General features: G+C 40.1%; 2 protein-coding genes across 8 annotated transcripts; one reads left to right on the forward strand and one right to left on the reverse strand.

The window, feature by feature from the left end:
- Positions 1 to 3,550: 3,550 nt before the first annotated feature.
- Positions 3,551 to 14,714, reverse strand: ss18 (SS18 subunit of BAF chromatin remodeling complex). 7 transcript variants are annotated; one of them, XM_040143429.1, is made up of 11 exons: positions 14,541 to 14,714; positions 13,984 to 14,060; positions 13,805 to 13,889; positions 12,677 to 12,833; positions 11,166 to 11,396; positions 10,813 to 10,983; positions 10,360 to 10,494; positions 9,203 to 9,287; positions 8,483 to 8,610; positions 6,440 to 6,570; positions 3,551 to 5,125 (listed from the first exon to the last, which is right to left on the reverse strand). In XM_040143429.1, exons 1-11 carry the CDS (start codon positions 14,607 to 14,609, stop codon positions 5,099 to 5,101), a joined length of 1,296 nt encoding a protein of 431 aa, XP_039999363.1. In that variant the 5' UTR covers positions 14,610 to 14,714; the 3' UTR covers positions 3,551 to 5,098. The 7 variants fall into 7 exon arrangements, 6 of the variants coding, with proteins under 6 accessions (XP_039999363.1, XP_039999359.1, XP_039999362.1 ...); XM_040143426.1 differs by lacking the exon at positions 9,203 to 9,287 and adding an exon at positions 5,927 to 5,989 and having other exon boundaries at positions 5,015 to 5,125; positions 8,483 to 8,605; positions 10,417 to 10,494; XM_040143425.1 differs by lacking the exon at positions 9,203 to 9,287 and having other exon boundaries at positions 8,483 to 8,605; positions 10,417 to 10,494.
- A 587-nt stretch (positions 14,715 to 15,301) lies between these two features.
- Positions 15,302 to 18,848, forward strand: psma8 (proteasome 20S subunit alpha 8). Its single transcript, XM_040143430.1, has 7 exons — positions 15,302 to 15,535; positions 16,468 to 16,594; positions 16,842 to 16,966; positions 17,168 to 17,290; positions 17,409 to 17,528; positions 18,200 to 18,262; positions 18,351 to 18,848. The coding sequence occupies exons 1-7, from the start codon at positions 15,434 to 15,436 to the stop codon at positions 18,444 to 18,446; spliced, it is 756 nt and encodes a 251-aa protein (XP_039999364.1). The 5' UTR covers positions 15,302 to 15,433; the 3' UTR covers positions 18,447 to 18,848.
- Positions 18,849 to 23,205: the final 4,357 nt, after the last annotated feature.

Consider the following 23,205-nt stretch of genomic DNA (forward strand, 5'->3'; position numbering starts at 1 on the left):
AAAATGGGAAATTGCAGCTAACTGTTGTACTTTATCCGATAGTTGTGGTATATAATATTTAAAATAAGTGGATAAATCAATGAATATTTACTGTTTGTGGTGTGCTTTGGAGCAAAATTTGCATGGAAATGCATGAAAATTTGGATAGTTCTTCTGGATATATCTGTGAAATGATAGAAAATTCAGGTTTTTTTATACGAAGCAGCATTAAAGAGGCAAAGCGACAGCGTCTTTGACACTGCTAGAACAAGCATTCCTCTCCCTCATTGTCCTTCCAGTCAGGAGCTCAGGTTTACTGTGGGTCAGCCCCTCTCTCTCTACATCAGGGGGAAGGAACCACACTGATCTGAGATGGAGTACCCCCAACCAAACCTTACCACATCGACCCATGCCACCATCCTGGGCCTCTAATGGAAGTCCCGGGCATTCAGACGCCTCCCCCGCTCCGACATGGGCGTCAAGTAGCGCTCTACTCATCATTGGAATCAGCAGGCCTCGCAGCCCTCCTTTTCTCTCCCTGGGACTGGCTTTTTGGGAACATTGCAGGCAGATGTGTCCAGATGAGCACGTTCTAATTTGTGGGCCCAGGTTAATGCTCTGCCAGAGGCCCTGGAGGATCAATAGCTTTATTTCCCTAAAACACCGGCATGGTGAGAACCAGCTCACGGGGTGCTTTTAATACCGCCACAGTTTCAGTGACGACTGGGATGTATTGATTGTGCCCATGTGGAACTACGTGCGCCTTCTGGGGAAGGATCTATTTGTGTCACCCTGGGCCGGGATGGGGGCTTCACTGGAGGAGTAAAGAGCTCAGCCAATGGAGGATGCCAAAAACATCAAAACAGCCATGTTTACAGATTACCCAAAGGGAAAGCAAATTACAGCAATTATGCAGGCTGTGGGAATACTGATATCAGCATACCTGCTATTTCACCCAGAGACTACTTTTATGAGGCTAGAACACATACAAAACAGCACACTCAATTTGATTTGATGGCTAAATCCTCAACAAACGATGGGATTTAAACAAAGCACCGTACGTCAGATGCATGCAAAACAATGTCTTTCTTTCTTTCTCTTTGTGTATGTCAGGTCCAAAAAATATTTTTCAGTTGTTTTGAAGTTAGATGTAACAGCTTTCTCAAATATTTGTGATGCAAGTATATATCTGGGAAGCATAACAATGAACATATAATATTGAACATTGTCCCATAGTTTTTTTCCGAGCAATGGCAATTAATCATTCTTTGTAAACAGTGCAAATTGCTTTACAGAAAACTAATTTACCGTTGAAGCATTTATCTCATATATCAGCGCGGAGACAACATACAGAGGAGTCTTATCCAAATCACAGGCCTTTGTTTGCAGCTGTCGTGACATATTCATGACTGGGGCTGTAATAGTCAGATTCCTGTTATATCCCCCGGGGAGAGCAGAGAGAATGGTGTCACATCCAATTATTGTGGCACACTGTAGAGGTAAATCAAAACTCGTGCCATGAACTCTGGAATCTAAGGAGCGTGCGCACACACACACACACACACACACATGCACCATGCACGCACGCACGCACGCACGCACGCACAAAATCACACATACTGCATAAGTAAAGCGAGACAACAGTTATATCAGCATCGATAGAATATTGGAAAACACACTCTCCTGGTAACTTGGAGGTCATGTATGGATTACACGGGAATATGGGATTGGCTGGAGGCTGTTGGCTGGCATCTTCTAAAACATAAATTGACATACATAAGATCTAGGAGCAAGTGAGGCAGACAGCACTTACTCAAGATTTTACAATTATAGATTTGTTTGCCAGCGTGCAGAAATTGAAATTGCAGATGAGGACAATGATATGCCCTTCATTGGAGGAAGCACAATAGGGTCACCAAGTTCACCAACACCTTCTCCTCAGCACCAATAAGATGCTTTTCTGCGGAGTGAAATGAATGCTTTTGTCTGTTCCTCTGCAGTAGTCTTTGGAAGGCCTGTTGGTTTGGTGGTTGGAGGGTATCTCAGCAGTGCATAGCCCCGTTTCACCCTGGAGCGGTGCAAAGCTCCTGCCCAATAAAACAGGCTGCATCCCCAGGGCCTCTCCCTCAAGCCTCCAGTCAGCGCTTGTTTTTGCACCATTTATTTAGTGTGACACATCTCCAATTAAACTGTGGAGGCTGCTGCATTCCCCCAATAACTACCTCTTATACCTCCCCATAGACTTTCTGTCACACTGAGAGTGTGGGTATGAGAGAGTGAAAGGGAGAGTTAGTGAGAGAGAGAGGAGGAGAGAGAGAGAGATCACATCTTGCCTGCCAGCTATGATCACAATGTCATTTTCCCCTCAGTGCTTAGGAGCCTCCTCTGAAAGGTGCCCTGAATTATAATTATCAAAATATTGAACGAGATAATCATCCTCTTAAATGATGCTGCCACTTTTTCACACTATTTGCCTTACCGTCATAGAACATGCATGGAGTAATACTCTCCTGTAAGCGTTCTTGATAACTCATTTAGAACTACACAGCAAAAGACATCTTGTTTGTAGGACTACACTTTGTTATATTGCTTTACTTAAGTTAGTCATTAATGAACTACCACTGATGCATTTATACTGAATCAGAAATCCTCCACTGCCTCATGTTAAGTTATGCGCCTTACAATTTAAATTCACAAGCATTTAAAGGAGATCTTACAGAGGAGGTAGGAGTCTCCTTGCCACCTCCTCATCCTCCCCCAACGGCCCCAGACACAGTCACAGGAGGAGTGACTTTGTCCGACCCCAATACCGTCTGCGAGAGCACAGCTGAGGGCAGCAGCTGCCAGGGAGGACTGGTAGGGGAGCGCCTAAAACGCCAGCTCTGCCAAGCAGAGGGGCCAGGGGGAGCCCCAGTGGCAGCTGGGTAGGGTGGGGTGGCCAGCTGTGGAGCAGCAGGATGGTGGGTAGACTAAGAGATGCCACCAAGTCTGAGCAGTATACACAAATACTTACAAAAGCACACATAAATGTTATACATAGGCACACTCAAAAAGTTCAAAATTCCTCTTCTTAAAGCACTTCTGCTGCAGTCACTCACATTTAACACAAGAAAACATTCATCATTGGCACCAAGGCAACCTTTGGCCCTCTTAACACCAGTACCACTGTCCCATCACGTGCTCTGGCCACACATCTGGCATACCATCTGTATCGCTCCCCCCAATGTGACAGGTAGTCCCTCTCCCTCTCCGGAGGGAGCAGAAGGGGAAAGAGGGACGTGGAAGGTAATTTTGGGTGTAAATGTGCTCTGGACCTCTCTGGATGCATCTGGACAAAGCAGACATGCTGCTGAGCAGGGCAGGGTCATTATCAGTTGGAAACTGACTACCAGATAGCAGTTGAAGACAAAACAATTATATCATACTGTCATATTATGACGGCACCAATAGTGCACATCTTGTTTATGTTGTCGTCGGGATGAATGACTTTGTACCTTTGTATTAAAAGCATCTCAATATAAGGTCAATTGCTATTAATAACGCAAGTCAAAGTATATTAAAGATTCTTCCAATTTATTATAATGTACAGTTATACATTGCCATGACACAAATGTGACCACCACTTGGATGGGGTGCAGAATGCAAAATATTAAAACAGCCATATATAAACAATACCAGAGGACACTCTTCTTTATGCTGCTGTACATATGGGATCAATAAAGTATGCACCATAAAACAGATATCAAGCCAGTGATATAAAACTGCACAACCAGTCTTTACTGTGAAATTAAGGAATCCATGTCAGAACATTATTTTCACATCTTATGTTACATATTTGACAGTAACAATCTTTGTTATTCACACACAACACTATTTGAATGACATCAACTTAGACATTTATTCAAAGGAGAGAAGGGATTCCAGCATCATCAAAACTAACAAACCTAACTACTTGTCAGAAATATTTATTATACCGAATTTCATCTTTCCCATTCACCAATTTGCAGTCAGTGGACAAGACTGAGGGGCTTGTATAGGAAAAAAGAAAAAAAAAAAAAAAAAACGCTCCACAGGTGGCATCTGCTACATATCACCTCTTAGAGCACATGTGCTAAATGAAAACCGATGGCCACTATTCTGTCAAGTAATGTGGTTAAATAAAATCTACTCATGATCCAAATTTGTTATAGGTTTTTCACTGACTTAAAAACACAGCTCAACACAGAATACAGCAATTGTTACATGTTTTCAGACATTAAACATTCTCTAATTCCAGGTATGCTGTTGGTATTTTTTCTGCATGTCAATTAATCTTCCATTTTAACACAAAGAATTGGTACAGTGTCCATGTCACTGAAGTAGGAGATCCAATTCAATCGTTATACAATTCAACACAACGAAGAAATAAACAACCAAATGTGCTGGATGGGATCATCATTAAAGATCATAAAAAAAAAAAAAAAAACAACAAAACAAAAAAAAAAAAAACATTGACATATACACTTCATGTAATAACCAACACAGCTTTAGTACTAGTTTCCAATGTCTTATACAAAGTTAGCTTGGTCTAAAAAGCATAAAATATATTTTTACATCATCACATACATCAAGACATGTACCATGGCCTAGCTGGGAGTTTGTCTGGTGCATTATTGCATCTCTAAGCCCCCACACATTTCCTTACTGCTGGCATTATTGCTTCTTATGAACAGGGAGCTGAATGCTGAGAAACAATGCACCACAGTAGATTCAAACTGTACATTTAAATCATCTCTGATATCCAAAATTTTGTTAGCTCATTTCACAATCTGCAATGCTGAAGGATAAGGCAGTTCCATTTTTAAGGCATTGCTGCTTTGAGACATACTGGACCAGAGGGAGAGTCATGGACTTTGACATTTATCAAGTCAATGTACATGACAAACAGAATATATTTTACAGGCAAAGACAACAGCCTAAAGAGGGGAAAACATATCTTGTATTTTTGAGTGTTGTATGTTCGTGTCTGAGAGAATCTCAGTGAGCTGCAACCATTATTAAAGTCTGCTGAGCGGTTGACCAGAGGTCAAAGCTCAGACAGAGATCAGAGCAGAGCTGTGTGGGTTGCTGTGACCATCTCTCATTGCTGGTAATTTCCATACTGGCCCTGTGGAGAGAAATGTGACAGACACATGTTACTCACCTTCTCAAAAGTGCAAAGTAAAAGCTTATATTCAAAAAATTTCAATAGGGTGCAAACAAACATCTGTGGTTTCAACCATATCATACTGCAAACCATGATTTATTGCTGCATTTGCTGGTATTGACCAGCAGGTGGCAGCATGGCCTCACAGCTTGTGAGCTCTATATTCTAACTTGATACCTCAGGTTTCGGAAGCAGCATGGCTGAGGACAATATTCCATATTAAATAGTGGACACTAGTTTCAAGTGAGACAAATTCATTGTAGACACAGTATTAACTGATGCATTTCTAAACAGGGGTCGAAGTATGTGTTTGGTATTAATGGAAAATAGAATGGAAACAAATTTGGAAACAAACTATGATTTGACAGTCTAATATACATAACATCTTAATTCAAATTCATTTGAGAGTTTTATCATAAGCAAAAATGTTATCAAAACCAGTGTAGTAAATTGCAGAGTTTAAGGACACAGCCAAACTAGGTAAGATTTTGGCCATCTCACTGAAGATTAAGCATGCTGTGTTTCTGGACCTCATGACTTACAATTCGACCCCTGGTTAATAACAAATCAAAAGAGGGGGGGAGGAAAAAAAAAAAAAAAAAAAAAAAGGAAAAAAGAAAGAAAGAGAAAGACAGAAATAAGAAAGACTAAGATGGAAGAAAGATAGAGACAAAAGAGACAGAAGAAACATAACAAATGCAAATTAAGGCTAGGTGGTCAAACGTCTAGATTGGACGTTGAGGTCTTCACAGCAACCATTACCTTTGCTTCTTACAGAGCTAGTCAGGGGTTCAAATCCCCGGGTCTTTATTTCCTCATGTGCCCCTGAATATTCAAAGATAAAGATATCAAAGTGTAGCTGTGGTCCCCACATAAGACCACAGGAAATACAGGGCAACAAATAGATCTCCCTTTAAACACTAGAGCAGTCTGCATCAAGTTTAAGGAAGAATCCTCTTAAAGCCCTCATATTTCACTGGAATGGCATACCACATTAGCCAGGATATGTAACTTAGACTCAGGTTAACAAGTGATAGACAACAGTAACACATACACTCTTTGGGAAAAACAGAATTTAACCCCAATATGATGTCAGCATGCATAACATACTACCTTTTAATGTTTACCTTCTAACTTCACTCACATTGATCTCTGGTCTCACTGAGAACTACACAAAATATAAAACTAAGTCTGGCAATAAACATAGTAAGGGACAAACTAAGACCAATGTATAGACAAGTCTCTGTGACTGTCCAGTGTTGTGGGTATACTCACCTGGTCATAACCGTAAGGGCGTTGCTGCTGGCCCTGTGGGGGTCCAGGTTGAGGAGGGCGATAGCCCCCATACTGCTGTCCCTGCCCCTGAGGGTAGTTGGGATACTGTCCTGGGGCACTTTGGGAGGGACCTACGACAAACATTGAGATCTTAATGTAAAATTATGTATGCTTGACAAAATTCAGTAAATCTAAAAGCATATGAAAATGTTGTTGGGCACAGTCAACAAAAACTCCTAACTAAACTGCTTCTAATCTGTCATCATCAGCAAGTTTTGTTGCTGGCACCACATGGATGCTGTTCAGACTGGGCCGTTCCTTTTTAATCCAGGAGCAGTTTGTCTAAAAATTTTGTAATTTGGACCAATAAGTTCTTACCTTAGACCTTAGCCCACCCAAATGATGAGTTCCAGTTTAAATATGAGGGGTTTACATGTAGTCATAACACAATTTGTACTCTAGCAGGAGGATTCTTCATGTCAACATGAAAGGCATTCAAAAACGGGAGATATAAAAGACCTCACTCATGTATGAGCAGTGAATAACATTCAAGCCCAACTTGATACCACACAATATTGAAAGAGCCGCCCCTTGTGAGTTTTTTTTTCTTAATCACCTACTTAAATATAGGTGGAACAATCAAACTCAGGTATAGACTCAAACAAAGAAACCCAGTGTGAAAATGGCCCAAGTTTTGCTCATTAAGCATTTCTGTTTCCTACTTGTTACTCTGAGAACTCTGGGGAATCCTTGTTAGTTTACTATCACTAAAGGACTGCAATAAAAAAAAAGATGATGGATGACAAAGACAGGATGATGGATATGTCAGACCCATTTGTTTAGGCTGCTTCCACAATGCCTGACTCAGTAATGAATGAGAATGAGTGAGTCAGGTTGGAGCCGAGCACTGGTTCCCTAATGCAAGGAGACATCAAGGAGATTCTGCTGGTCTACATCAGAGGAGCAAGCATCATTAAAAAAGGATTAAAAAAAAAATTCACTTAATCAGCCCCCATACACTGTAGCTATCTATGAAGGCGGTGTGAAGAACTGAGCAAAGTTTGACTGGGGCTGGAGTCAAATGAGGCCCACGCAGCATTGTTAGGTGCTCATAATGCCTTATAATGTTGGGCATAAACTTGTGGGGGCCTGCAAGAGAAAGCATGTGTGTGTGCCAGATGGACCTCACCTCTCAGCCCCTGCCTCTCTGCAAACTCATTACTGACACGAGCTCTGGCCCAGTCAGAGGGTGAGTGATAGAAAGTTCCATTGAAAAATGGGATGAAGAAAAAAAGCCTTAAAGAACTATAAGAGCTCCAATACTTAAATTACAAGTCATACATTTTCTATACATTCTACACTGAGGGTTTAATCCCAAAGCCATGACCTCAATGTAAATACTCTAAAGTTAGAAAATAAAGGCCATGAATTGCTGTAAGTCAATTAAGAAACATTTGTCTCCGAGACTTTTTTCAATCAGCATTCACTACAATTTGTAACTTGCGTTTTCTGTCATGAGCTCCAAAGTGTGTTGACAGTTAACTGTCTTAAAATGTTTCAACACAACATTTAGTGCTAAGCCATTAAAAAAAAAAAACAATAATTTATTAACACATTGCTAAACTATTTATCCAAAATGCTAAAATGCAAGGAGTTGAAAAAAGTTTGGCTGGCAGTTGACACACACACTGTGCCCACTGTCTGTACCCATCAGCCAAGGTTCCTCTCCCACTCCCTCAGAACAGTGTGTCATATCAAACTGAAGCACCAGGAGAAATGCTAATTTGGAGCCAGTCACTACTACTGATTAAATTTCTCTTCCACCAAGCTCCAATCCCCTAACCATTCATTAAGGTGGTACTTTAATTCCTTGCACTTCATGATGTCTAGACATGCATTTGGCACAGTTACATTTCCAAGGAGCAGTAACCACCAACTCAATTGGGAGGAATTATTATTCAGCAGTTAAAAGATAGCCCAAGAGAGCTGATAGTGCCTCCTACAGGACAAATACGTGCCCCTATCTGACAGAAGGGAGCTCACCATAACCCTGCTGCTGTGGTGGGTAGCCCTGTTGACCTGGGTACTGCTGCTGAGGAGGGTAGCCCTGCTGCTGGGGAGGGCCTTGCTGGTATGCTTCCTGCTGTTGGCCGTACTGGGCATTACCTTCAGGGGGCAATAGCAGGCAATGTGAGCAACATATTGACAACTACACCACACATCAAAGCAGACAGTTAGAGAGTGAATAAAGATTCTTTCTATGCTATTACTGAGGAGATCAACTTTCCATAAACTTTGGATGGTTCTCTTAAGATGTACCTGTAATTGCGACAACATTGGATGATATATACAGCCACTTAAAAAAAACAAATCAACAACAGCATTATCGAATAAGATAGTATTGGATACTATTATACTTTTGCTACTACTATCTAACAGTGATTGATATGCATTGTAGCATTGAAAATATTCAAGTAAAAGCGAAGAAAGGAATCTTGATTTACATATCTCAGCAAGCTTTGACTGCTTTAACTCCCAGTCAGGGTCCAGCAACACTTCATGTATCAAGTAATGTATAAACTCTAAGTTGGTAAGTTATTAAGCATTTAGATATTCAATTTTTAGCTACTACTCTTTACTTTTCAAAAGCATAATGGTAGCAAAAAAAGGCACCCTAATCTAAATCAATTTTTTTTAAAAGCAAATCAATGTCAGCATTGTCAAGAGCACACATATTAGATGAAGTTCTAAAGATCCCTTACATGATAGCTATGTTGTGAAGAATTCACATAAAGCCAACCAATGCCTTGATTAGGATATGGTGACTGCAAATTGTAGTCATTATGAACTACATAAGCTCAACATGGGAGACATTAAGCTAAATTTATACATTAAATTTCTTCAAGCATTACTTGGCATTTACAATAGTAAAGATAATCTCAGAGGGATAAAATGAAATAATCAAATTATTGAAGAGTTCAGAGATGCACAACATACTGTAGTGTCTTGACGGCAGGAGTTTTGGAAACAACTGTGTTTTTAATTTTCCCAAAATGGCAGGATTTTCTTAATTTCAAAAAATAGAAAACACTTGTATTTGAAAAGTCAAAAGGAAAATAGTGTAGTCAGTATAGGGGGAAAAAGAAACAACAAAAAAGCAATGTTAATTGGACAAAGAAAGAAAAAGTTTTTTTATTATATGAATCTATAATCATATTTTACAGTAATACAATCTGGCTTCAAATGTGTTAATATATCACCCTGAAAACACACCAAGATGTAGAAAATTGGAAGTTGTCAACTGTTAAATTTAGAGGATAGTGCAGTGGTAGCATATTTCTCAAAAAAGAAAAAGAAAAAAAAGTTGGGAAATATAAATCACTAGAGCTGCTCTTCTATAAATCACACAGATTATTTACTTTGTGTGGCCAAAATCTGTATATTTACAAATAATGGCACTCTGCTTCATGTCAGTGGAAACTGGCATACTGAGAAGCACTTGCAGTATTTGAATACACTAAATGGCTACTACTCCAACAATGCAAACATGCAGTATGCCATGTAGTTATAAAAGCATCACATGTGGCAATCTGAAGGGTGAGTATTTTACTTTTATATAACTTTGGTACAGCTTTGACCGTTAGGATTCACACAAGACTGTCCCTGACTTTTTTTTCACACCCACAGGTAGAGCACCATGACTGGGGGGGATCTCATTACAAGACTGTGTGCTAACTTATCTATGGACTGCTGCACCTTTTGGAATAGGGTGCACTTTGGCATGTGGAGGTTTCCTCAAAGTTAGATACCGTACTTTTTCTTTGTTAAAGCCCAAAGTCACTTTGATTTCCCAGAAAATAATGAAGAAACTGAAGTTTTGCCTTTGTCACAGTCTCTTTGCATCATTTGTGTTTTAACACAAATCCTGGGGTCATTTTTTTGTTGGTTTTCTCCAAGTGACTGGAGGGTTCTCCTACCTTCTGAGGCTCCCTGTCCTGCGTGACTGTACTGGTCCCCATAGTAGTCTTCCTGCCCTGGGTACTGCTGAGGGGGTCCTACATACACATACACACAACATACACACAAGTAGATTCAAGGTGTTGTTGGATTGGTTGTGTGAGGGGAAGAGCAGAGAGGATGGATTCCTGGCCGCTAGTTCTTGTTAGAAAGCTTTCTTTTGGTCACTTGACTAATTTTGTAATTGGAGGCTTTAGATTTACATCTTTAGTCATCAAGATGTCTGTGGGCTACAGAAGTGGAAATAAAGGAAATTGAGAGGAACAATAGTAAGAAATGCAGAAGGGAGGGTTAGGGAGAAGAAAAACCAACACTCACAACTTTCACACTTAACAGACACACTCTGAGGGCTATACCTTGCTGTGGAGGTCTGTAGGGTGGCATTGGCCTCTGCCCCATGACATGGTTCCCTTGGTTGACCTGGCCCATCATGCCCATTGGGTTCTGTTGTCCTTGGTAGTGCTGTCCACCACCACCAGGAGGCATGTTATACTGCTGGGAGGGAGGCTGCTGGTGCATCATAGGGCCTGTAGTGCACCAACAAAGAGTTAACTCTCAAACTGTACGAGACAGAAAAAAAAAAATCATACAAGCTGTACATGGTTTATCAAATGCAGGTGGATGATGTGCAGCAAGTACCAGCAAGTCAGGTGATAAGACACTGGAAATCAATACAACCAAATGGAAACTAAAAAATGAGCTGTTTCACCTTGATTGGGCTGCATGTTCATGTTTGGCCGTGGCCCATAGTTTCCGATGGGTTGGCCCTGGGTCATATTCATTTGGCTCTGAGCTGGCATGCCCTGGGAAGAAGGGACGGTGTGATTGTAACCACCCATTGAGCCATGGCTGCTGGGGGGCATATTCATAGAGCCACTGGGCATGTTTGGTGGCTGGTTAGGGCCTGGACCGGGACCTTGCATGGGCATGTGATTAGGCCCTGGAAAATAACAGCAGAGATGATTCATGAGTCCCTTTGAAAAAACAAAACGAAAAACACACACGATTATTTAGTACAAAAATTTAAAATGATGCTGAATTTCCTTCACGTTTTGGTATGTGCTGCCCTGCGTTACCTTGATGACATGTTGGAAGTTCAGGATTCACACAAACTCTAAGTAAATGTAATTATTTGCTTGCACCTCAGTCTGACCAGTTCATTTGTGTTTGTATCTTTTTTTCATCCAGTCCACTCTTACGAAATTTAAAGCTGATCTAGTCACAAAAAGCAACTAAATCTTTCAAATTTAAATGTCAAGTCATATATATATATATATGTACAGCTTATATTTTCTCACACATCCATAATTATAAACTAAATATACACAAAAATTCCCCCACGTTTATGTGCTCATGCTTGAATTTGCTAGCTGTAAATTATTAGTTTAATCCATTAAAAGCATAGACTAAGGCTGCTGTCATGAAGATTAACTGATTAAGCTCTTCCTCTTATTTAACAGCTCAGTGCTAGAAAGCAAGTGGCCAATGCAGCCTATGGCAAAGAGGATGAACATTCAGTCAAGAGATAGTACTTAACTGAGATGAAATGTGTTATGGTGTTATGTTATGGGAAGTTGTGAAGGAAAAAGAACTTGAAGGCCGACAATTTTTCCATTGTGCAGGAGATACAAAAGTACTTCAAACTGACACAGCGTACAAGTAGTACCATAATATTGTTGGCCGGAATGTATATTCTCTGTTGTGTGGCTTAAGTCAAAAAAACAGAATGGCATAGCACAGTACAGCTTAAGTGAACACTACCAAGCCAGTGGAAAAACAACACTATAGTGGTAAAATTTTCTGGTTTCTGATATAGTGCCCTAGACTCTTACTTTTTAGAAATTAAAATAATTTGGTGGCAAAGCAATCAGAAAAAAGGAAAAAACACTATCTCAAGCTATCTCTGTGTTTTTAGAACATAATGAAATATTCATTTTATTTATTTGTAATCAAAAACCAAACAAAACAAACATTAAAACAAATCATGATACTTAAGAAGAAGAGGATAAGCATAGTAAAATGGAGTACAAGTCCAAGACCACCAGAGCTGGCAAATGGGTGACATCATCCTTCAGCAGAGCGACCTCCCTCACGGTTCTGTGGTGTTGCTAGGCAACCCAAGTGAGACAGGGACTGAGGGAGAAGAAGGGGAAAGAGAAGAGAGAGAAAAGAGAGAAAGATGAGGGAGGGAAGTTTTTGGGGAGAGGGGGTTTCACCTACCAGGCATCTGTCCATTCATCTGGTTTTGCATGTGTGGGGCTGGAGGGCCACCGCTGACCATACCCTCAGAGGGCATGTTGTGACCGTGAGGAGGCTGAGGGGGGGGTCCACTTTGGTTCATCCCACCAGGGCCCATGGGCATGTTTTGAGTGGGTGGCTGCAGGTGTGCAACAGAAACACAAAAACACACATCAGCTGGCAAGAAACACATCTGAGCTTGTGCTACTCAAAAGGACAAAACTCAAGAAAAAAAGAAGATAGATACTGCATAGTTAAAAAGGGAAAATAAACTCATGTAGTACAATACATAGTCACATCATCACTGAATAAAGTACGCTAATTAAGTCACAGCTTGTGACCATTAAGAACAACAAAAGGTGTTGAAGAAAATGCCTTGAGAACCAAGAAACACAAAGATGTAACAAACTGAACGTACCATTATTATCTAAATAAGTCACTCCAATGTCAGCTATTGCAGCTTTACATATGATATGATATATGCCATGATATGATATTTGATGGGCTGACATTTCTAAGAACCATAGTTGTCTAAGCAACCTTAAATAATTACTTATTATAAACCGCAGTGCACGTACAACATCGCCTGTAGGAAACTCATCTTTTAAGGGGTACTCCAGACATTAAGACTTTTCAACTATACTATGTGCCAAGCTACAAAAATTCTGGACTGTACATTTTTCATGATGCTATAAGAAGAAAATCTTATCTTAATGTTAAAAACTAGTGGATCACCCTTAAATGTTAGGATGAACTTAGAAAAAACAAAATACAACATTATAGATTGTTGTTCAGACTAATATTTAATGTGGGACATTATACACCTAAAATGAAGCATGTCAGGCTGTCTATTAGAATGATTATATAAATAAATAACAGTTTATTATTTAATATAATACTGTGCTGATCCCTTTGTTCCACATACTTAATTTTTAACCGCATGTTTCTAGAGTATTGGCTCATTTTGGTTACCTTAACTAATACCTAAGTTACATGCGCTGGACATTATCTAATACAAGAGCTCAACATTAACCACCTTATGAGACACAGAAGTCACACTGGTATTTACAATTCACTCACTCAAAACAATCAGCATGGACCAATACTCACAGCAGGGAGGAGAGACTGCATGTTTTGATTGGAGTCTGCTATTGTGGCAAGGTACACTAAATTTCTGTGCAGCATCTGCTGATACCTGGATAAGTGGAGAGTCATCAATACAGGTTTTGAGCCCATGTGAGCTTAAACTTATAGTAACGTAGAGGCAAGGTAGAATTTTCATAACTTACTGTGAACACTCTGCTGTTTTGCCTTTACTCTGGAAGTCCATTATACACTGGATCAGCTGGTTGTTTTCGTCAAGTAACTGAAAAGTAAATGCAGAGATTTAAATCACGCGTTTATCGTGTGAGAGAACACATAATGTAAAATTAATGACAGAGTAATTTAATATGGTTAGCCCTTTGCTTACTGATAGTTATTCTGCTTTAATTTGAAAACAACAGTGTGGATTGGGGGCGTTTTTTTGTCAAATATGAGTGTACGTTTCTAGCTAACAAAAGACGCGTCTTGCTAGCTAGCTGTCCCCAGCTAACAAAACCGCAGGCCTCCATTCATTTGAAATACAATTCTGCGCTAGTCCGGTAAATCGACCTAAGACCTATTGTGTACACATGGCGTCCTGACTCTAGAGAGATTCATATTCACCGCCTTTTAACTCTGTAACATTGTTCCCGATCTATTCACAGTTGGACTTGGATGGGCACTGCTACATTGATTAGCTGAACAGCTAGCAGCGTCTGATACCATAGCCTCCATTCTGCGACGCGATAAAAAGATGAATTACCTTTTGTATTCCAGCGGGTGTTATATCACCCTTCCCACGCTGCCTGTGAGGTGCAAACGCCACCGACATGGTGATACTCTATGAATTAAACTGAACTAGAGCATAAACGTCAAAACTAGCTAGCACACTTAAAAAATCAGGAGAACTCAGATCAAACAGTTCAGAAAAGATGCAATTTCGTAATGCAGTGGTCCATTTCGGGGGGGTTACAGCACATTTGAAAACATCGTTAATTAATATCGTTTATCTTAGATCACGCTGGAATACGCGATGTTCAAATTAAATGGAGATAAATTATAATATTTCAATACACATTTATTAATGTCGTTGAAAACACCTAAATTTTTGATTAAATGAATTACAATTCCACCTATTTTTCATATAGTGGAACAGTCTAGATCTTTTCCGAAAGGCCACGGGAAATGGACTGCTCAACTAAATGGGAGACACAGTCAAAGCTTTTTATATTTGTATTAAATCTTAATATTACAGACAGTTTTAGGCGATATTAACTGATAACAATGTTTATCATTCCTAGCTATATGTGTTTAAACATCAACGACATTGCGCCAGCATTCCACATTTGCCCAACCTTCACTAAATGAGCTGAGTAAACGAAACTTAATATTGATCTTGAACATTTTTTGTATTTTTACCTTCGAAATAAAAATGTTTCTTTAGCAGAACATTTAAACAAATTAAACAGAGTATTTTACGGTGATGCTAATCACAACTTTCCTCTGATTTTGGTATCGCCCGAGTTTAGAGGTCATGCGCAGGCGCCGCTTTCAACACACGGTAGCTTCAGCGTCTAAGCGGCTTGTTGCTAACTAGCTGAATCATTTGGTGGAAGTCTCCCCCTTTTCTTGTGATTGTGCGTGTCTTGCAGTGCAATGGCGGCAAGATATGACAGAGCTATTACCGTATTTTCTCCCGATGGTCATCTCTTTCAAGTGGAGTATGCACAAGAAGCTGTAAAAAAGGGTTCCACAGCGGTAAGTCCTAAAATGAAACTAATGCTAAAGCTAACGTTCGCAAACGATAGTTAGCTAACCGGCTAAGCTAGCGAGTAGCAGGCACACTTATTACTAATGTATTTAGCTAATTTCGTCGTTTCACTATTTGAGTTGTATTAGAGTCAAGTGTTCTGAGTGTTGGACTGTTGGTCTGCAACTTCCATATGTAATGTATGAAATATTGATCAGCTACTGGAAATGAAAAGAGTAAGTTGGCATTAGCGAGCATTTTGTCGCTGTGTCACTCTCAATAGTTTCAGTTTCAGTGTGTTAATGTCAACTAACGCTAGAAGCATTATTTCTTTTTCTGCGCGCTAAGCGCATTGAACTTTGCTCTGCAAATTGTATAAACAGTATGAACAGTAAATTACATTACAGATACATTACGATACAAACATTAAAAAGATAGCAAAGACGTAGGGTTATCTCTAAAGTTGTAACTTGAAATTAATTCTTTGAGAGTAATTTGATTAATGGAAAGCCAGTTATGTTGAATAAACTCTGATATAATGTTCCTGACCTGACAGTAATGAGTCTGTTTGACGGGCATCAAAACCGTAAAAATACCTTCTTTCAAACTTTAAGCCTGAAGTAGTTTTGCGTGTAAATACTTTTCTCTTAAGAGCAGGGCATTTTAGTACTGTGGTTTTACAGCTCATCTGAACAATTTGGAGCTGAACTTGCTTATTAGTTTGCATTTCCATAATATGCTCTACCTTAATTGATAAACTGAGAAGGTCCTTGTAGAAGGCACAATTGAGTCTGTTAGAGTTCTGCAAACCTGTTTGCAGAAAACGGGTTTTTTGCTCTTTACTAATTAATGTCATACCAACAATTACCAGCCCATGGAGGTGAAATATTTTGTGCTGCCAAAGTTCAGAAAATAACTTTTTTTTTTTTTTTCTGTGCAGGTGGGAATTAGAGGTAAAGACATTGTTGTCCTTGGTGTTGAAAAGAAATCTGTAGCAAAGTTGCAGGAGGAAAGGACTGTCCGCAAGATATGTGCCCTTGATGAGCATGTCTGCATGGCATTTGCAGGTACTTCAAACAACACAACCTTTTTTTAATAACTGAATAATACGTTCATCACTGCGTAGTAAACTACACCTAGTATTATATTGTCACAGCTCAGTTTGTTGTGAAGGAGTACACTAAAGACCAGCTGTCACAAACACTATAACATTGCAGATATCAGTGCGTTATATTAGGATTTTCTGATGTGAATTTCCTTTTGTATATTCCTTGTATGTTGTATAGCCATTGAACCCCTTTAAATGTCTTTAAGGTCTGACAGCAGATGCCCGTATCGTGATAAACAGAGCTCGGGTTGAGTGCCAGAGCCACAGGCTAACTGTTGAGGACCCAGTCACAGTGGAATACATCACACGCTACATAGCTACACTGAAACAGGTATTTAACCTTTCCTACCATTAATTTGTTGTTTACTAAAAATTCTCTACAAGACATCGAGACATTAAGATTTCACAGTCAGTGGGCAAGAACATTAGTATCAGCTTTTGTGCTTGACTCCCTGGTTGCTGGCTAATTTATTTTTAACAAAGATTTGTGAGAATGACCAGTCATCAGTCTGTATATCATTCGTATTTGTAGCGCTACACTCAAAGCAATGGGCGCAGGCCGTTTGGCATCTCTGCGTTAATTGTTGGCTTTGACTATGATGGAACTCCCAGGCTGTATCAGACAGACCCTTCAGGAACCTACCATGCCTGGAAGGTCAGTGAGTTTGCTCTTTGTAGATTTTTTTGTTTCTCTTTTTAAACCTGTACAACAAGACTCTTATAGGTATGAAACTGATTAATGATTGATTTTTGTTATTCTTGAAAAAAATCAGGCAAACGCAATCGGCCGTAGCGCAAAAACTGTGAGGGAGTTCTTGGAGAAGAATTACACAGATGAAGCCATTGCTGGGGACAATGAGGCAATCAAGTTGGCTATCAAAGCTTTGCTTGAGGTAAGGTCAAATTTACTCATTGCATTGACACTTTTTCATTAACTACATATACTGAAAGTGAATAATTAATAAATTGTTTTACAATAGGATTGCCCCACTGCCATACAGATATTTCCTTTAAAGGCATTTTTACATAGAGCATGTCAGCAATAGACAGGATGTAAATATGAAAAACTAGCTGGATAAAATGTCGCTTCAAATGTAATTACATCTACCACAGTGTGAGTTTAATAAAGTCCTGACTTAATCAAAGAGCACCAACTGCTACCAGATGTAAAGTATAAAGTGATCCATCATAATCGTTACCATGTGTGACTTTGCTTGTTGTGTTCAGCAGAACCAGCTTTTTTTTTTTTTTTTTTTTTTTTTTTAGTTTTGTTATGAAGCAAATACATTCCGTGATACTTTGTGAGATGTGATGCAAATTAATTGCTATTAAAATTGCACACTCAATGTAAAAGAGCCTTTAAAATTCTTAATCAACTCTTTAAACAAATTATTGCAGAACTACTCAAAGAAGTCGAGGACTTATTTTGCTGTATTTCACTGCACTTAAATGTCCTCAACACTTGGTGTCACAGCCTCTCAACATGGACCTGAGTCAGAGGCTACATTGGTCAGTATATGCTGATTTGCTGGGATTTGTCACATTAAGTATTTGTTTGTTATAGGTTGTCCAGTCAGGAGGAAAGAATATTGAACTTGCTGTTATCAGACGGAATCAGCCATTGAAGGTGATTTGCTGCAAATTATATCTCTTTCATTTCATTTTCTACCTTTTTTATTTAGAGGCTAATAAGTGCTTTTCATGGCTGTTTGCAGATTTTGGAATCCAAGGAAATTGAGACCCTGGTGGCTGAGATTGAGAAGGAGAAAGAGGAAGAGGCAGAGAAGAAGAAGCAGAAAAAATCCACCTGAAGCAGTTAACTAAGAGTTTTTCTTTATTGCACTTGGATCACAACAGCATATTTGGGTTGCAAATATTAGTATGTTTCTGAGGGTTTACTCTCATTTATTTCAATGTAAAGAGCTGAATCATAACTTGAGATCTGTTGATCTTTTGCACACGTTTCTGAGTGATACTGTTCAAGTTGCAAAGAATAACTAGTTCCTATACCTCCAACTACTGAGTTGACTGATGTGTAAAAGCAGATCCATAGATCTCAAGTTAGGGTTTAGATCTTAAACTATGCCGACAGGATGTTTTTATATCATTCTCACAGCTCCGACAGTGACGAATCTCAACTGTTGAAATAAACCATTTGTAACATTCAGAACCATAATGAAACTAAATACTCAATAAAAGCCGATTTGTTTGTAGTATGTTTTTTATATAAGTAGTCTTAAGCAATCCGTTGTGCCAAATGGCTTTACTAGATGGTGTCTACTCATAATACTGAGTAATAATTGTCATTACTAGTAGGGGACGTGCGGGTTTCTTCAAGATGAGAGAGCAAGGGGGACTTATTGATTATCCTACTGCAAAGAAAGTCCTTCGATAAAGAGAACTACAGTTTAAAACACCACCAGCGGCAGTGTAGTGTGTGTGTGGCTATAAACGGCAATGTTTTTCATTTATCAGCATTCTGTGGCACAGACCTGGAAATGGGGAGGGGGGTAGCTCAGATTGCATTATAAAGTGCTCACCTCTCCCTCAGTCATTTCAAACAAATTAGCAGTGAGCGGATGAAGTGTCTAATGGTGGCCTAACGAAACCCCTTTTTTTGCCTCTCCTTTTTTATTTCACCCTAAATTCGCTTATCAAGCAACCGCTGCTCTGAATTCTCAACGACACAATTATGGCCGGCGGTGTGGTAGGGCTGCTTAATGGGATCCTGGCCTCAGACCCCAGTGGGAACTTTCAGTGACTTTAATCTGGAGCCCTTTGAAAAGTTGTGCCGTGCTGTGCTGAAGAGCCCCAGGGGTTCCCTCTGACTCTCACCAAAGACATAATGGTGAATGGTAAAGTCCTTCATTTAGAGTCATCTCCTCAAGCCAGGATTTCCTGAGTGGGTGCCCTGGCTGCCTTGACTAGAGCAATTGCACTTTGTCTGCAATTTGTCTTGTTTGTGAGTCTTATAGGTTGGTGTTCGGGCTGATGTCAGAGGATCAATTAAGCCTCATTATATTACTTTGCATACATGTCATCAAATCTTAGTAGGGCAATAAAAATGGGGTTTGTATGACTCTCTCCCCATTCACTACTGTATTTTAGGTAAGAATTTGATAAGATTATGATGTCACAGTCACTTGTTTGCTGGTGCTCAGTTTGCAGACAGAGGTGCTGAAGCCGCTGGATGACAAAGCAAGCCATAGGTAACCTTTCTTAAAAGTTTATTCTGGGTAATCCTCTAGCTACAGAGGTTATCTGATCCATCTTGTCAATAGAGCAAGAACAGCTTATTCTGTGTTGCCGCTAAGACTCCCAGGCTTTTGAACTGCTTGTGGGAAGAGATTTCTTTTTCTTTCTTTTATTTATTTATTTTTCTTTTTTCTTCTTTTTTTTTTTTTTTTTTGCTGGCATTGTTGTTGCCCATAATCAGCGCTACTGTGCCTGGGGCCAAAGTCCATCTCTCTCATCACTGGCTGCTGCTCATCATTAATGCAGAAAATAATGGCTTCACCAGAGGTCATTGACGGAGGAACGAGGCCTAAGGACATGTACTCTCCAAGCAAGAATGCACACTGCTGCGGGCTGCCAACTGAGTGCGTTGTTTGTATGCACACACAAGCACACACACACACACACACAGCTTACAGGCCAATTGCACATACGAATAGCAAAGACTATTAATGTGAACACACAACAGATTTTTTTAAATAGTGCCCGCATCTTTTTTCTGTCATGCACATATACTTTAGGCAAAGTGTGTTCTAATGTTGTAGTTAATATAGAATAAATACTAGGGAAAAACATTCCTCATGTGTACATCTGATTTAAGTATCTGGTTGTATCTGACATCACCTCCAACCTTTTTCTAACAGCATCCATTACTGTCTCTACCTGATTTCCAAGTCACAGGCAGATTTCACTTTGAGGATCTACATTTTTGTCATTTTAATGTGCCACCCTGTGGCCATATTTCATAGTATGCCCGTCCTGGGATGTTTAAAATTTGTCAGTGCATAATGTCCTTAGGTCCAAATAAGGCAAATGCTTCAAGGTTAGAAGCACACAGACACTTGCCTCCCTGGGGAACTAAGGATACATTAGTCCTCCGTTAAGACTGTCTCACTGCTGCCACCGAGTTACTCCAGGTGTGATCACCTTCTGTACCAGCAGAGTGCAGTGTTGCACAAAAGCAGTGTTCCCATCATATCGCTTACACTTTCATCTCACTTTTTGTCCTACAGATTGACAGTATGACTCCTCTAGCTAACAGCGAGAAGAATCTACGGGCTACCGACATGTTGTTGTCTCTGTACTTTAACGCACAGACACAAAGGCTCTCTGAACAACTGAATCCATCGAGGGAGAGTTGTTTTGCTCAAAATTGTCAGATGAAAAAGCAACATTGCATATGTCCTCAAGCGATGGCCAAGCTGTCAAAGTGTGTTGGGTCATAAAAGGCTACGTTCTCAACACTGTCCCTTTTCTGCTTGTCACATGTCGACAGTTACACACATACACTATTTGTATATAGCGGATCGGCCCGCCTCCACTTATGTCCTTTAGGGCTCTGCAGTATGAAGTAAAGTTTGGGCATATTGGTGTGCTGGCTTACATATCCATAAGCGATCAAAATATGTTCTCTTTTAATGTTCTCTTTTAACTTCTAGCTCCAGGGATACATTTTGAATATCATTCTATTATCTCATATCACACATCTCATCTTCTCTGTCCTTAAATCTCTTTCCTCTCTCTCTCTCTCGCTTGCACACATGCACAACGTGCAGCAGATCTGGATTTTCAACTGCTCTTCCTGAACACACCCTCCAATCTTATCATCATCACACCGAGCAACATATACAGTTTAGTAACAGATACCGCCGTCAGCTTCAGTTGTCGTTTACCTTTGTGTCCTCTGAAAGGTGCTGGAATACTAACAGTTTGTGTAAAGAGACTAAAGGCATGGTTTTGAGTTACCCCTCAAGAATCACCTGTCAGGGGTTTTGTCTCACAGAAGAATACAAGTGCATCCTCCTCTAATTGAAAGTAGACACCACTGGGCCAGATAGAGAGAAAGCGAAACAGGGAGAACAGGAGAGACAAGGAAGGAGAGAGGAAAATGAGAGGGAGAGGCAAAAAGGAGCAGACAGAACAAAAATAAACAATTCCCAGGATGCTGCAGGCCAAAAGCAAATGGCCCTGGGGCTTCATGGCCTCTCAGGGCCATGGCAGAAGCCAGTCACACACATCACATAGCATTACTCGGGATGGGGTTACAGGAAAATGTCAGCCGACGCATAAGGAGGAACCATCGGCCCATAGGATAATTTGATTGCCTGAGGGAGGTGCAATCTTGCATTCCCACGATTCCTCTCTTTCCACCCACACCCTCTTTTCATTGTATTTTTGAATCCATTTTTCTTTCTCATTTATTTAATGTTTTCAATTCTGTTGTTTGCTCTAGTAGCTACATATATTTACGCATGTACTGTGCTATTGTAAATGGAGGCGACTGTGCTCCTACAATGGGTTGCTACAGTACATTTTCTGTGCAGCCTCCTCTTCTATCCCCATGGGAATTTTATGGGCCATTGGTTTGTAGTGTGGCCTCTGATATCTTGATTTACAACCTGATCTTTGTCAAAAATATCTCCCCACTTATCCTAACGCAGCCTCACTGTTGTGGGATACATGTATCACTGGTCATGGAGGAAATCAGGTCCCTTCCAGACTTACTCCTGTGGCAGATGTGGTCAAGATGCAATTATTTAGAAATGTGAAATGACTCACTGCATCCTCTACATCTAAAGCAGATGTTTATGGTTTAAAATCTTCTGTTTTACATCTCTTTTATTTATATCTACCTACTGTATGCTTCTTAGAGCACATAATTGTTGGGTTAGCTGCAGCAGCTGTATGTACTGTATGCGTGTGCATTAGATAAAGACAGAGAGAAGGATGGAGAGAGCAAAAGAAAAAGAGACAGCAAGAGAGTTCAGCGCAGATATCTGAGTGCGTCTGACAGAGAGGACAGCCCTGGAGGCAGGTCCCAGCCCTTCAGCACCGAAAATGACACATGACTGCTTTGACTTTTGTCATCCCCTGTCTCCCTCCGCCCCCAAAACCAAGCCTCCAACAAACACTGAGGCTAGCACAGATACACATACTCATACACACTTAAAGACACACAGTCACACACTGTATACTGCTTAGATTACATTATCTTTATCCTCAGGACATGAGCCCTCCTTGTTGGATGACATTTGGGCTTGTGCAGCACTAAGGTTACCTTTCTTTGCCCCTGAGTTAAAGATGCCTGTCTGCAGCATGCATTTGAAATGAAGGACGGGGAAAAAATCAGATGAGAAAGATTTCCAAAAGCACTTTGATCAGAGGCATCAACAGTCACGCACAAACTTGTTAAGCAGTATGTAAATTTGGGCTGATACTGAATAAAGTTGCCAGAATGGCATGAATCCATTGTGCTGCGATGATCAAAATAAAAGAGGGCTTCATACGCTGGAGGGCAAGAAAGTCACAGACATGAAGGTTTTTTTCCTTCCTCTT

This window comes from Xiphias gladius, chromosome 14 (assembly GCF_016859285.1).
Source record: "Xiphias gladius isolate SHS-SW01 ecotype Sanya breed wild chromosome 14, ASM1685928v1, whole genome shotgun sequence".
Classification (NCBI taxonomy): Eukaryota; Metazoa; Chordata; class Actinopteri; order Istiophoriformes; family Xiphiidae; genus Xiphias; species Xiphias gladius.

What these genes read in the sequence shown, in the direction of transcription:
- psma8 (XM_040143430.1), top strand. Translation starts at nt 15,434, where the DNA reads ATGGCGGCAAGATATGACAGAGCTATTACCGTATTTTCTCCCGATGGT. An exon ending in TAAAAAAGGGTTCCACAGCG is followed by an intron (nt 15,536 to 16,467) that starts GTAAGTCCTAAA and finishes TTTTCTGTGCAG; the next exon opens with GTGGGAATTAGAGGTAAAGA. An exon ending in CTATCAAAGCTTTGCTTGAG is followed by an intron (nt 17,529 to 18,199) that starts GTAAGGTCAAAT and finishes TGTTTGTTATAG; the next exon opens with GTTGTCCAGTCAGGAGGAAA.
- ss18 (XM_040143429.1), bottom strand. Translation starts at nt 14,609, where the DNA reads ATGTCGGTGGCGTTTGCACCTCACAGGCAGCGTGGGAAGGGTGATATA. An exon ending in CACCCGCTGGAATACAAAAG is followed by an intron (nt 14,061 to 14,540) that starts GTAATTCATCTT and finishes TTTACTTTTCAG; the next exon opens with TTACTTGACGAAAACAACCA. An exon ending in ACCACAGCAGCAGGGTTATG is followed by an intron (nt 6,571 to 8,482) that starts GTGAGCTCCCTT and finishes TGTTTGTCGTAG; the next exon opens with GTCCCTCCCAAAGTGCCCCA.